At 45.5% G+C, this 14,255-nt stretch overlaps 1 protein-coding gene across 1 annotated transcript; it reads right to left on the bottom strand.

Moving 5' to 3' along the window:
• Nucleotides 1–332: 332 nt before the first annotated feature.
• LOC126108309 (ankyrin repeat domain-containing protein 65-like) lies at nt 333–13,666 on the bottom strand. Its single transcript, XM_049913530.1, has 3 exons — nt 13,605–13,666; nt 9,198–9,753; nt 333–813 (listed from the first exon to the last, which is right to left on the bottom strand). Exons 2-3 carry the CDS (start codon nt 9,740–9,742, stop codon nt 333–335), a joined length of 1,026 nt encoding a protein of 341 aa, XP_049769487.1. The 5' UTR covers nt 9,743–9,753; nt 13,605–13,666.
• Between the last annotated feature and the right edge of the window lie 589 nt (nt 13,667–14,255).

The following is a 14,255-nucleotide window of genomic DNA, read 5'->3' as shown; positions in this document are numbered from 1 at the left end:
TTATCACATAGGACCATGAACAATCATCATTCTAACAGTTGTATGATTGTATTGCATTTTATCAAAGTATAGAATTTCTTGTTTAATCATTTGTGTGTCAAGTCTGAATGTGGCAGGCACCTTGCATGAATGGCTGCTTAACTCCAATTGCCTCGCACACCACATAATACAAGTTTATGATAATGACACCACTGTATATGTCCTACTTAAAGGTGAGTACAAATGATGGACTGTAGAATTCACATTCGCATTCTGTATTTAGAACAAAATCACAAACAAATGTGGAGAGTCATTTCAGCATCATTGCAGAGATGTTTGAAGCACTGAATGCTTCACGATAGCATCTCCAAGAGCTGCTGCTTGCCGTTCTGCCTGGCGATGACCCATGGTTCGCGCCCGCGTGCATCTCTGGCCTTAGTGTCAGCCCCTGCATTGAGCAGCACGGCCGCCACCTTTGTGTGGCCGCATCTTGCTGCACAGTGCAGCGGCGTCCACCCATACTTATCCCTGGCATCGGGGTCAGCAGAGGAGTCCAGCAATCGCCGCGTCACAGCCACGTGGCCACGTAATGCAGCCCAGTGCAGCGGCGTGTTCTGCCTGCTGTCCCTCACATCCACCTCTGCTCCACCTTCCACCAGACATGTTACTGCGTCCAGGTGTCCCCTCTCAGCTGCCCAGTGCAGAGCAGTCCACATGTCCTTGTCCCTCGCCCCCACTTTCGCCCCTGTCGCGAGAAGCACCCTGAGCTCCTCCACCGCCCCCTCCTTAGCTGCCTGGATCAGTTCTCGGCTACTCTTCTTTCCAGGAAGGCTCCTGCACAAAACATAAAAATTCTCACACCTTCCTGAAAACACACACTTAATAAAGAAAACATAGAACCAAAAATGTATACAAATGTCCAACAATAACCCTACTATATTTCCCTTCTATGATAGGAAGCTCGTATATTAAGGTATAGTGGTTCTGTCTTCAACCACCATCCATTAAAAGTTTCCTTATGCAACCTCTCAAGATTTTCATGTGTCAAATTCCGACACACTGATTCCTCTAACTCACTTTCTTTCAACTTGGTGTGCTGTTTCTTAGCAGTCATTATATCCGCTAAAATACACTCCTGGAAATTGAAATAAGAACACCGTGAATTCATTGTCCCAGGAAGGGGAAACTTTATTGACACATTCCTGGAGTCAGATACATCACATGATCACACTGACAGAACCACAGACACATAGACACAGGCAACAGAGCATGCACAATGTCGGCACTAGTACAGTGTATATCCACCTTTCGCAGCAATGCAGGCTGCTATTCTCCCATGGAGACGATCGTAGAGATGCTGGATGTAGTCCTGTGGAACGGCTTGCCATGCCATTTCCACCTGGCGCCTCAGTTGGACCAGCGTTCGTGCTGGACGTGCAAACCACGTGAGACGACGCTTCATCCAGTCCCAAACATGCTCAATGGGGGACAGATCCGGAGATCTTGCTGGCCAGGGTAGTTGACTTACACCTTCTAGAGCACGATGGGTGGCACGGGATACATGCGGACGTTCATTGTCCTGTTGGAACAGCAAGTTCCCTTGCCGGTCTAGGAATGGTAGAACGATGGGTTCGATGACGGTTTGGATGTACCGTGCACTATTCAGTGTCCCCTCGACGATCACCAGTGGTGTACGGCCAGTGTAGGAGATCGCTCCCCACACCATGATGCCGGGTGTTGGCCCTGTGTGCCTCGGTCATATGCAGTCCTGATTATGGCGCTCACCTCCACGGCGCCAAACACGCATACGACCATCATTGGCACCAAGGCAGAAGCGACTCTCATCGCTGAAGACGACACGTCTCCATTCGTCCCTCCATTCACGCCTGTCGCGACACCACTGGAGGCGGGCTGCACGATGTTGGGGCGTGAGCGGAAGACGGCCTAACGGTGTGCGGGACCGTAGCCCAGCTTAATGGAGACGGTTGCGAAGGTTCTCGCCGATACCCCAGGAGCAACAGTGTCCCTAATTTGCTGGGAAGTGGCGGTGCGGTCCCCTACGGCACTGCGTAGGATCCTACGGTCTTGGCGTGCATCCGTGCGTCACTGCGGTCCGGTCCCAGGTCGACGGGCACGTGCACCTTCCGCCAACCACTGGCGATAACATCGATGTACTGTGGAGACCTCACGCCCCACGTGTTGAGCAATTCGGCGGTACGTCCACCCGGCCTCCCGCATGCCCACTATACGCCCTCGCTCAAAGTCCGTCAACTGCACATACGGTTCACGTCCACGCTGTCGCGGCATGCTACCAGTGTTAAAGACTGCGATGGAGCTCCGTATGCCACGGCAAACTGGCTGACACTGACGGCGGCGGTGCACAAATGCTGCGCAGCTAGCGCCATTCGACGGCCAACACCGCGTTTCCTGCTGTGTCCGCTGTGCCGTGCGTGTGATCATTGTTTGTGCAGCCCTCTCGCAGTGTCCGGAGCAAGTATGGTGGGTCTGACACACCGGTGTCAATGTGTTCTTTTTTCAATTTCCAGGAGTGTAGATGCTTCAGGCAGCTTATACTAGTTCTCAGTGAAACTATCAAAGATTACACACAAAACAATTTACATTTACATGTTAAAGACTTTCCTGACATTAAAGCAAAATTCTTCAAACCTCTTATTGGTAAATTTGGTGACCTTATCAGCAAATCTAGCCAGCTTCAGTTTCACATAAAAGAAATTCATCAAAACGTTTTACATGTAACAATGGCATGTAATCTACTACTTCTCCATTTTGTGTGTGTTGTGTGTGTGTGTGTGTGTGGGTGTGTGTGTGTGTGTGTGTGTGTGTGTGTGTGTGTGCAACTGAAGCCTCTAACAGTGTACAGTCTTCTACATGAACATATTTGAAAAAACAGGGAAACACAGACACACACACACACACACACACAAAGTTCACTACAGTCATCCTAGAAAAGAATACATACTGTAAAATGCATGTGGCATGTGCTGGTACCTAAAATGTGGCAACTTCTGGACAAACAAAGCGAAAAGATGATATGTACTTTTCTTATTCTGCCAAGAGATTTATTACAACTTATCAACATAATATTCATCTTCCATATGCCCAGATCCATTCTGTTAAAATATCAGATGCACACTAAAATGGTAATAAAACTGTTCCAAATTAAAATAAATCCATGAAATGGAATGAAAAATTAATGAACTCTTACATACATCATGTACTCTCAATGAATAGGGTTTTTGAAAATTTATATAACATTCCATAACCTGTCGTATTGAATAATGAGGTAGACAACGTGAATCATGAACAAGTCTACAATATTTAACAGCCTGCAAATCGTGTTGACCCCCATAGTGCTTTACTAGGTCCACCAATGGTTGTGGTGGTGGTGGTGGTGGTGGTGGTGGTGGTGGTGGTAGTGGTGTTTGTGCTCCACTGCCTACCTCTGTTGTGTCCACTGGTTTACAGGGACCAACAGTGACATTTACTACATAGTAGCAATGTTGCTACTTCATTTTAGAACACAGAGTGCACAGAGATACCAAAATCAAGTTAAAGCATCATGGGACTGTGTATGAATAGACCCTGTTGTTTGGAATCCGAGACTATGGTAAAGAGCAACTAAGTCACTTCACCTATGTCTACATGTGTACCATAAAATGACATATCACGAGTAAGGGCAAAACAACTCATTTTTGCCTGATCAAGTGACGTAATAAAACCATTTAAAATATTTCCAAATACATTGCAATAGCATTACTAATACCATAAAAGAGCTTGGATCCAAATTCCTACCAAATTTTGGCAGTTTGTTAAAATGTTTGTCCGAAAAACTACATGCCCATCATGGGATAAATAAGCCATGGAAAGGGCCATCAATATAGTAAACAAGAATGAAATTGGCTGATTGAGAGCAGCCAGACAATTTGGTGTATCACATGTGACTTCCAGAAGGCATGCCACAAACGAAGGGTCAGAGGTTTTGTCTACATTTGACGAGGAGTTTATGCAGGATATAGTGTCCCAAAGGAACTAGCTTACTAAGCCACAGAACAAAATAGTATCTCTCACAAATTTAATAAGAAGAAGAAAATTGCTGGCAGGACTGACTGAAAGGATTTATGACACACAATCCCGATTTATCTTTAAGGGAGCAGGAAGCTGCTACTTTGGCTCATGCAATGGTATTTAATAAAGTTCAAGTTAACAGATTTTGCATGGTATATGAATCTCCTCAATAAAGAAGGAATTTCGCCTGCATGAATTTATCTGTACTTTCATGTGTGGACATGAGTTAAAAATTTTTTGCAATGACTGGAGAAACAAGTGGGAGTACTTACAATTGTTGAAAGGGGGTTGCACATTACAACATTAGCGTGCATGAATTCTGCTGCTAACTTTATACCTCCAGCTTTACTCTACCCCAGAAAAAACCGAAAGAGCAATTAACTGATGGAGTACCCATAAGAACTCTAGAAATAGGGCCAGAAAGTGGATGAATGGCTGGAGAAATTTTTCTAGTTTCATTAAGTTAAGCAAAGAGAATAAAGTGTTTATCACTGATGACGACAGCTGGAATCTCAAACATGTTCAAGTGCTGAAATGTGGCAATGAAAATGGAGCTTCTCTATTTTGCCTACTGTCCCAGTGTAATTGCCAACTGCAGCCAATACACATTATCATTTTTCGGCCCATGAAGACCCATTATAATGAAAGTTTCAAACCTCCTAGAAACACACCCAACGTCACCCAGTGACAAATGCGTTAGCTCTTTGCCACTGCATAAGGCATAGAAGCATGTGTGGTTAATACTAAGAGTGGATTTCCCAAGGTTGCTTGACTCACTCCAGGTCACACTGTTGCTGCCCTCTCGTTCACCTGCATCACTTAGCTAGCTGAAATGTCCACACGCAAAAAGGGAGGCTAAGTCAAAGGAAAGTGAAAGTACCACTCAAGCAGGGCTGGGCTTCAGTTCCTAGTCAGCAGAATCCACCCTCTTTTGCGCAAGGCTAAATATGCAGGGCCTGTGGGTGCCCAGGCACCATTCTACCTCGCCGCCATCACTGAGTACCTAGCAGCTGAGTGCTTGATGTGGATGTAATCGTAGCCTGCAACAATAAGACTTTTGTCACCCTGCACCACTTGGACCTGCAATCTGCAACAATAAGATGTGCAACAAGCTGCCCTCTGACATCACCACAGAGGCTTTTGTCCTGCCCAACATTCAAGCCATACTGTTGCCAAAGGAGAGTGAGAAGAAGGCATAAACGGCGGCCGCCTCTCTGGCTCATGGGACACACAGTGCTGCATGCTCCCTGTATGCAATGGGCTCAGCCGGCAGCTTGGACGAAAACAATCTTCGCCTGTACAAGGTGACCAAAATTCACATCCACCTAGGCGCGACAACAAATATCCCAATTTTCCTGCATGTTCACATGTTTTACAGAATATTTCACCATCTGAAGAGGAGTACTTCCATAAACAGCTTTCAGACTCGTAAAAGATAGCTCTAGATGACTCAAGGCTCCATTTGATGAAGTATTTCCAGTTCGTGCTGCAGTACAATGCTCATTAAAGACACGTAAAATAACTCTGGTTTCTTCTGGTTATCTGAGCAACTGTACCAACAACAAGCTTCTAGAAGAGAAAGTGCACCAGTGAAAGTTAACTGAGGATTGACAGATATTTCGACAAGCTTGCAAAAGAATATAGTTAAGCAGGGTGGAAGCCTATAACTCAGATCTCAGTGCAGATGAAGATGACTGTGTTTGTATGTACTGCACAATCTTCTCCCATTCAAGACCAGGGAAATCGTGCATTAAATATACTAGATGTAAGGTATGGGCTCACAGTTATGAATTTTGTGAGAAATCTTTTCAGACCTTAGAAATATATGCAGGGATATTTATTAAACCCTCAAGAGGTCTTGGCTTAGCGTGTTTACTTTTTCTGAAAATTGTGCACTATCATTTTGTCCCTATTGTAAGTATAAAATGACACACGGTCTGTGAGAAAAACAAGAAATTCAGAATGGGAGGCTATAGAAAGATGTGAACTGATAAAGGAACTGTGGAAGTTCTCCACAAAACAGGTGAGGATACTCATATGTGGGAAACTGTGACAAGAAGAAGGGACAGGGTAATAGTATGTGAAGACATCAGGGAATAACAGCCATGGTACTACAGGGAGCAGTATTGTTACTCTCATGTGAAGAAACTCAGTTCCTCCCCCCACCCCCATATCTCCCATAAACGTAGATGGTGCTATCAGCAATAAATTTCTTGGAAAAGCCAGAAAAGTAATCTATAACGGGTAGAGTTTCTGCTCTATATGTGTGTCAATGCTAGGACAGGCTGTTATGCAAAACTGCAGCAGCGCGACCAAGGTGCTCCAGATCTTGATGAGCTGAGGCAGAAGAGGCCTTTTCCACTTTCTTCTGATTTGACTCTTTAAGATCGTGTTTATTGTTACCAGTAGGTATTTAATTCAGAATTCTAGGAAATTTTCTCCTCTCTCATTCTTTCCAATAATCTTATATTGTCTCTTAACTATGTCTTTTTACCTTCCCCTATTACAGCAAACCAATGATTATTAGATGTTTCTCTATTTTTACATACAGACATACCTATTCACTATTGTGTACTCTCTTCCTGTCACTTTATTTTCTGGGAGTGACAGTGGCTTCCAAAACTGAATTATTGTTGCTATTGTTTTGCTAATTATGACACAAATAAATCACTGAACTCTTCAAAATTACTCCTGGGATGCTATTCAGCGTTGACTTTTTCCTCAACTTCCTCATCCTGTTGATATCATCACATTCCTCTAACAGGCCATCCTTCTTTCCATTTCAGTTCGCTGGTCACGTTAAATCTAGATTCAGGCATCATATTTTCTTTTTCATATTTCCCAGCCTTCCTACAACTCCCCCCTTTCCCCCTCACCAATCCAATCGAGGATCTTTGGGACTACCTCGAGTGTGCTCTTCATGCCTTGGATTCTAAACTGCGAAGCCTAGTGCAGCTGGCCTGTCTGTACCTTCCAGAAACTCATTGACTCTCTTCCCACATACGTTGTGCTGCCAAAGGAGCTTATTCAGGCCTTTGACAGGTTGTCACATTAATGTGATTAGTTAGTATATTCGTGGGTGATGTGTTTAGAAAACAGCTTCCTTAAAGAAAATGTAGAGCAGTTTTAATATATTTCGTGTTTCAAACATGAATTTACATGTCATGCTAACCAAACAAGAGAGAATCAGGCTGAATAATTAACAATAGAGGCTAGAAGTTAATTATCAATGAACTAGGAAGTGCAGCCAATTTAACCAAAAGAGAAAATTTCTATTAAGTAAACAGCACAAAGTATTGCATAAATATTTCAGTCTAGCCAAAAATTTTATTAGCTATCCGACATTCAGGGGAATATATAACTAAGTGGTGTGGAACAAATGGATGTTAAATATCAGTGACTCTTCAATGTTCTGGTTACTGGAGAAGGTACAGCAGCAGCAATGGGTAGGGTAGAGAAGGCCGTCAGCAGAACCCTAACTGAAGGAAATCCTGTGGTAGTTACTGGAGAGTTTTGTGAAGATACAGAAAACTTGAAAGACAGGCAGACAAATATGACGCCTTTTCATCAAGGATGCAAGCAAAGCATGTTGACCACTACACCCCTTCTGTGGGAGTGAGTGTTTGATGTGCTCTGCATGATGGCTGAACAGAGAGAAACAATATGGGGAGACTCCACACTGTATGGGAGCACCCAGAGCTGCCGTTAGGCCTGGGTTCTTATCCTTTGAGCTGGTCACAGGTTGCATGCATAATGATGAACCTCACATGGGTGCACAGACGCTCACTTCACCTTTTCTGCGAATCTTCTATACAAGCCATTAATGAGAAACTGTACGCAGCGTGACACTATTGCTAGGCATTTTACTGCAAGTAGCAGTTGCAGAAGACACACTAAACCGCTTTAAACTCTACTTTATGCAAACAGAATTTTAGTGACCTGCACAGTGCACAGAATGAGGCCTGAGGCAGAGCTCGTCTTGGCCCCAAACTAGACACATCACTGCTTCGGCTTATGTGCTGAGCAACACTTCTTTGTACCCACAGCAAAATGACTGATGCTGTATACAAAGGATTTGTACCTTTGTTGAGATACCTGATGCAGAAAGCTATAGGGCAACGTTTTGTACACATGCAATTTAACAGTGACAACAAATAAGGAGGAACTGTTTAAAGGTCAACATTTTTGAAGCTATGAAAACTTGGGCTATTTCATGACATCTGCTGGTACACACTTAAATTTAGAGATATGTCTGAACGTGACAATACCGCCTATTGGCTTCTGTCTCTGGTTGTTTGGCCGATGTTCGTCTGATGATTTTACTGATGTTACGGCAGCAAGAGTGGTTGGCATTGTCAAAGCTTCACCCTCCATTGCCGGTGATGAACTGGAGCCGAGGTCACAGCCACAGACCATATGTACCTGTTGCACCAATGTCTGAGGGCTTTTCCGCGGTCATTTACGGTGCAGTTATACTCTTGCTACCTGCGACGGTCATTCGCTGCATTACACGAATCCAGGATCCGTTTACCTTAAGGCTTTCCGCTTTCTTGTTGAAGCCATTCACGTGTTTTTTATACTTCTACAGCTTCTCTGAATAAGCGGCTGATTTCTCAAGCTGGCCCAACCTGCAATGTCTCTTATGTTCTTTCATCCTGGTAATGATTGATCGTCCAGTCATCCCGTCTGCGGCAGCGAGGTGGGCTCCAGTTCACCACTGGCAGTGGAGGGTGAAGCTTTGACAATGTGAGCCACTCGTGCTGGCGAAACGTTAGTAAAATCATCAGACGAACATCGGCCAAACAACCCGAGATAGAAGCCAGTAGGCAGTTTGTCAACAAGTGGCGACGAAAGCCTTAACAATTCTCTTTGAATCTGGCTGGCAACAAAAGTATTCTGAGGTACCAGCAAATGGCTGTTGTAGACATCAATGAAGCTGCATTTTACAAGACAGAGACATCTATACAAACTCAGTGGCAAACATTATAGCCTCCAAAACACACACACACACACACACACACACACACACACACACACATACACAAAGAGAGAGAGAGAGAGAGAGAGAGATGGGCACAGAGTTTCACACTTAAGAATGGGAAGTGCAGGTGATCATCTTGTCTCGCACTTACCTGGTTTCTGTTAGTGGCCCACCGAGCAACTGACTCACTTTGACCACCTCATCAGGGTGGTTGAGGACTGCATCGGCCCAACCCGCTGTGGCAAACACCAGCGAGTTGGCTTTTATGAAGGCGACAGCGACCTCTGCGAGGCTGGGACAGGAGTGCCTCACTGCCAGCACCGCCGTGCGCGCCGCGTTCTCTGCTGACAGCTGACTGGCCAGCTGCTCCTCACACTGGGCCTTCGGCCCCCACACGCCGTACCTGTCGGCAGCTGCCAGCAGTTGTGTGGCCATGCGGGGCACCTCGGGAGCACGGAGGGAGTACATGTAGGCCAGCAGCTGGTGCAGCACCGGGCCCTCCACGTCGGGGACTGCGACCACACTGCTGCCGGCCTCCGGCGTGTCCTGGCAGAGCATGGCGGCGAACACGGGGCTCCTGCCTGCCAGGGCGGCCCTGTGCGCCACCAGCTGTGTGTCGCCGGCCACCAGCGTCACCGTGGCCCCTTCCCCAGCACCCGTAGCAGCAGCCTCTTGCACCTCCTTGGCGGCTGCCATTGTGAATGTTTCTGAAACACGGCATCTCTGAACAGCCATTTGCCCTTACACAGCACCATAGGTGATCTGTGCTCAGCAACAGTGGGTAAATATCGCCCATTACATGTCAATCAACTGCATGACATCCTTCCCTAGCCACGGGTGATAGCCACGTGTCTTCAACAATACAATATCAAACACCTGTATTTCCCACAAGAAGTCGACAGAAAGGGGTGAAGACACTATTTCTGTAATTTGTAGTCGCAGTACAGTGTTATAAAACAATGAAGGTTTTAAATATGGAGATCAGGAGCAATACAAACAAGGCCTGGAGAATCTATAGCGGTGCTTCACTGAACGACTTACCCTTATAATCACTCCAGGTATTTAGGAAACTGCTAGTAATTACCTTTCCTGTTCGACTCCCAAGTAGAGCGACAGTGAAACAAGTACTAAAATGTAGACTTTCACGGCCGGAAATATCATGTCCATTATAATTATCCGGGCTGTTATGCCGTGGTCGGTTGATGAATTCTGTGTCACTTCCCAACGTTTCGTCTCCGACTGCGGGAGACATCTTCAAGGGGGTCCGTAGCTCGATGGAAGGTCCAACACACCCAGTACAGTCAGTAGCGAGCCATTGGGTGTGTTGGACCTTCCATCGAGCTACGGACCCCCTTGAAGATATCTCCCGCAGTCGGAGCCGAAAGATTGGGAATTGACACAGAATTCATCAACCGACCACGGCATAACAGGCCGAATAATAATAATGGACAGTGAAACAAGTGTCTATATGCCTCCTTATGAGTCCTAATTCCTAGAATATCTTTGGGTCCTTACGCGAAATGTACGTTGGTAGCAGCAGAATCGTTCTGCTGTCAGCTGCCAAAGCCAATTCTCTACATATTCTCAATGGAGTTCCTTGAAAGAACGTCAGCTTCCCCCCAGGGACTGACATTTGAGTTTCCACAGCAGCTTTGTAACATTTTCTTTAAACCTATTGCTATCAAATGTTAGAAGCCTGCCTCAATGTCTTTGATGCCCTTCCTTCAATCTGACCCGGTGACGATCAACACTCACGCAGTACCCAAGAATGAGTCTCATTACTTTTCCATAGACATCTACTTTACAGGTTATTTACACATTCCTAAAATGTACTCAGTACTCGCCTTCCCTTCTACCCTACTTATGAGCTCGTTCTATTTCATATCGCTTTGCAGCGTTACTCCAGGATATTTAATCGACGTGACTGTCAAACAGCACACTTCTAAAGCTGTAGTGGAGCACTACTGGATAGTTTCTCCTACTCATCTGCCACAGCTTACATATTTCTACGTTTAAAGGTAGCTTTCATTCATTATACAAACAAGAAATTTCGTCAAAGTCACCTTGTACATTTCTAAGTCACTCAAAAACACCACCTTTCTGCACCTCAGCATCATCAGCAAACAGCTGCAGACTGCTGCCCGCCCTGTGTGCCAGCTCATTCATGTATGTGGAGGATCACAGGGGTCCTCTCACACCACCCTGCCGATACCCTTGTCACTGATGAACGCTCTTCATCAAGGACAGCATATTAGATTCTATTACTGAAGAAGTCTTTCAGCCACTCACATATCTGGGGACCTTTTCTGTTGCTATCTCCATTAACAGGCTGCAGTGCGACAGTTGCAGATACTTTCCGGAAATCTAGGAGTATGGACTACCTTTTGCCCTTCAACCAGAGTTCGCAGTATAATCATGTCAAATGACAAGGCGAGATTCACACATGCAATTATTTCTGAATTTGTGCTGATTTGCATACAGAGGCTCTTAAATAAAGGAAATTTATTTTCTTTGAACTGATAACATGTTCAAGGATTTTACAGGAGACTAATGTTGAGAACATTGATCTGTAATTTTGCAGATTCGTTTTTTGATTCTGGTTATATGGATGCACTTTTTTCCAATCGCTTGGAATTTTGTGCTAGACAAGAGATTCGCGACAAATGAAAGCTAAATTAGGGGCCTATGCCGTATATCGGGTGTCTCCAAACATTTTAGCCTAACGGCCACACTGGCTGTTCTGCTGAATCCCAAGAGCAAGACCTGGCTACAGCCTCTAAGTTTTCCTGAGGCCTGATACAAGTATTGCTCTGCTCACCTCGGTACAATCCAGTTTTTGTGACGCTTATCACTGTCGTCATTCTTTACGAGCTGACAGTGGCACTGCAGTTGCTATTACGCAATGAACAGCTATTATTGCTTGAAATCTGGGAGGGAACAAAATGTGTAAGACTCTGTGAGTAATCACACACAAGTCGGAAACGAAATATCAAGCAAAAATTGGAAACATTAACGGAAAGGAAGAAAAGCTGTTAAAAGTGTTAAAAACAATATAGCAGGTGGCCTTGGCTGGATGACTGCAGTAATAAAAATGGATGAGCCAGCCACTGCCACACTCTAAAATACCCAGCCTAAGAGCAAAAGGCAAGAGAAACACAAATGCTGAAAGGATGAATACCAAGTCGAATAGACAGCACCATAGAGGGCGGGGATGAGTTAAAATGCAGGTAGGGTGAAGGGATGGAAGACAAGGCCACGTGCCAACCCTTAGACTGAATGTTAAAATCCTCCTCTCGAACAAAACTTGAAGCTACATCGGCTGTTCAGGCACTGTCACCTAACACTGCAGGCAGTGCGCTAGGAAGGTTGAAGGTCCGTCTCAGGGCGGCTAAATCTGGACAGTCCAATAAGATGTCAGACACTCAAGAGTGAACCACAGCGACACTTTGGTGGGTCCTCGCAACGTACGTGACCGTGAGCCAGCCAAGTATGTCCGATGAGGAGCCAGCAAAGGACGATGCAGTCCTTGTGAAAAGCTCGCATGGAGGACTACCACACATTCGTCGTCTCCTTTACCATTCGTAGCTTATTCAGCAAAGTCAGGGAGCAGCATTCTGTATACCAGAGCCCGAAAACTTTGCGGCATAATACTGAACCGAAGAACAGATTCCGGTAGGCCGACCTCCAGACCTTACAAGTAGTCTATCTGGCTAGACTTTCAGCAAATTCATTTCCCAGGATTCCGACGTGACCTGGGGTCCATAGAAAGACTGATCGTCCACGTTGTTTGAGGATGTAAACAGACTATTGGATGACCCTTAGGAAAGGATGGCGATGATAGCACTGGTGGAGAGCTTGTGAGGTGCTCAAGGAGTCGCCACAAATGAAGAAGGACTTCTGATGCAGGGACAGATATGCTCAAGGGCGCGAGAGGAGGCCACCAGCACTGCAGTGGAAACACTGCGGCCATCTTGCAAGGAGCGCTGTTCAGTATGTCGTGCATGAGCGTAAACGAACCCAACTTGACCATCAACCTTCGAGCCATCCGTGTATACTACCATTGAAATGGGTGCACTTCAAGAGAAACAGGCGACAGAGAGCCGCGGGGTGAACCGAGACTTTTGGGACTAGTGAGAGGTCTAGAGGAAGCTGCAGCCGAGGTACAGACCTTGGAGGTGTACGTGAGTGGGCCTGGAAGAGAGGTGGTAGAGGAGAAGACGAGTTCAGAGAGAAGGCACCGGACACCCAATTTCTGTTCACCTATGGGAAGCATCCAGGTCATTTCATTGCCACGTTGATAGCCGATGCACGTGCTGCGCTTTACACATTGTTACAACTACTTCTGAAAGTGTTAAATGTATGGTGGTGACGTCTTCCGAGGAGTACAAAGGTGCAGTAGTATATCACCATGTTGTATTCAACATGTGCCACCCAAAAAGAAAAATGTAATGGACTATTGTGTTTTGCGACTGCTGTTTCTTAGTGAAGATACAGTCAGCTTAGCACTGAGTAATTTAATTTAAATTGCCTTAACGCTACATTCAATGCAATTGCTTACTCAGAACCCAATTTTTGCATCAGCTCCGCAAACTGTTGATTCGCAATGTAGCGATTTTTATGACTATGGTTGCTGGAATTTAATTTGATATGTCGACAGAAGTGCCGACACAGTGTTATTTTGAGGGGGCCGATATGCACGCTATAAGCTCACCCAGAATATCGTGAAGTCTGAAACAGGACGCTCAATGAATGCTAAAGAGAAAAATATGCAGCTCCTTGAATACTTAACTTTAATTCATCCTTGTGGTACATCGCTATTGACGATACAATCTCCAGATACGGTTAATTACAATCACTGTAAGGCTAATGGCACCTTGCTAGGTCGTAGGCATGGACTTAGCTGAAGGCTATTCTAACTGTCTCTCGGCAAATGAGAGCAAGGCTTCGTCAGTGTAGTCACTAGCAAAGTCGTCGTACAACTGGGACGAGTGCTAGTCCGTCTTTCTAGACCTGCCATGTGGTGGCGCTAGGTCTGCAAGTACTGACAGTGGCGACACGCGGGTCCGACATGTACTAATGGACCGCGGCCGATTTAAGCTACCACCTAGCAAGTGTGGTGTCTGGCGGTGACACCACATAATTCTTCCACTCACACAGTTTGACCAGCTGCAGAAGTTTGCTCATGTCCTTCCCTTCCGCTTTGTTGACC

This window comes from Schistocerca cancellata, chromosome 11 (genome assembly GCF_023864275.1).
Source record: "Schistocerca cancellata isolate TAMUIC-IGC-003103 chromosome 11, iqSchCanc2.1, whole genome shotgun sequence".
Classification (NCBI taxonomy): domain Eukaryota; kingdom Metazoa; phylum Arthropoda; class Insecta; order Orthoptera; family Acrididae; genus Schistocerca; species Schistocerca cancellata.
The sequence above is the reverse complement of the archived record's forward strand: the minus strand, read 5'-3'. Positions and strand labels throughout refer to the sequence as shown.

What these genes read in the sequence shown, in the direction of transcription:
- LOC126108309 (XM_049913530.1), bottom strand. Translation starts at nt 9,742, where the DNA reads ATGGCAGCCGCCAAGGAGGTGCAAGAGGCTGCTGCTACGGGTGCTGGG. An exon ending in GGGCCACTAACAGAAACCAG is followed by an intron (nt 814 to 9,197) that starts GTAAGTGCGAGA and finishes TGTTTTGTGCAG; the next exon opens with GAGCCTTCCTGGAAAGAAGA.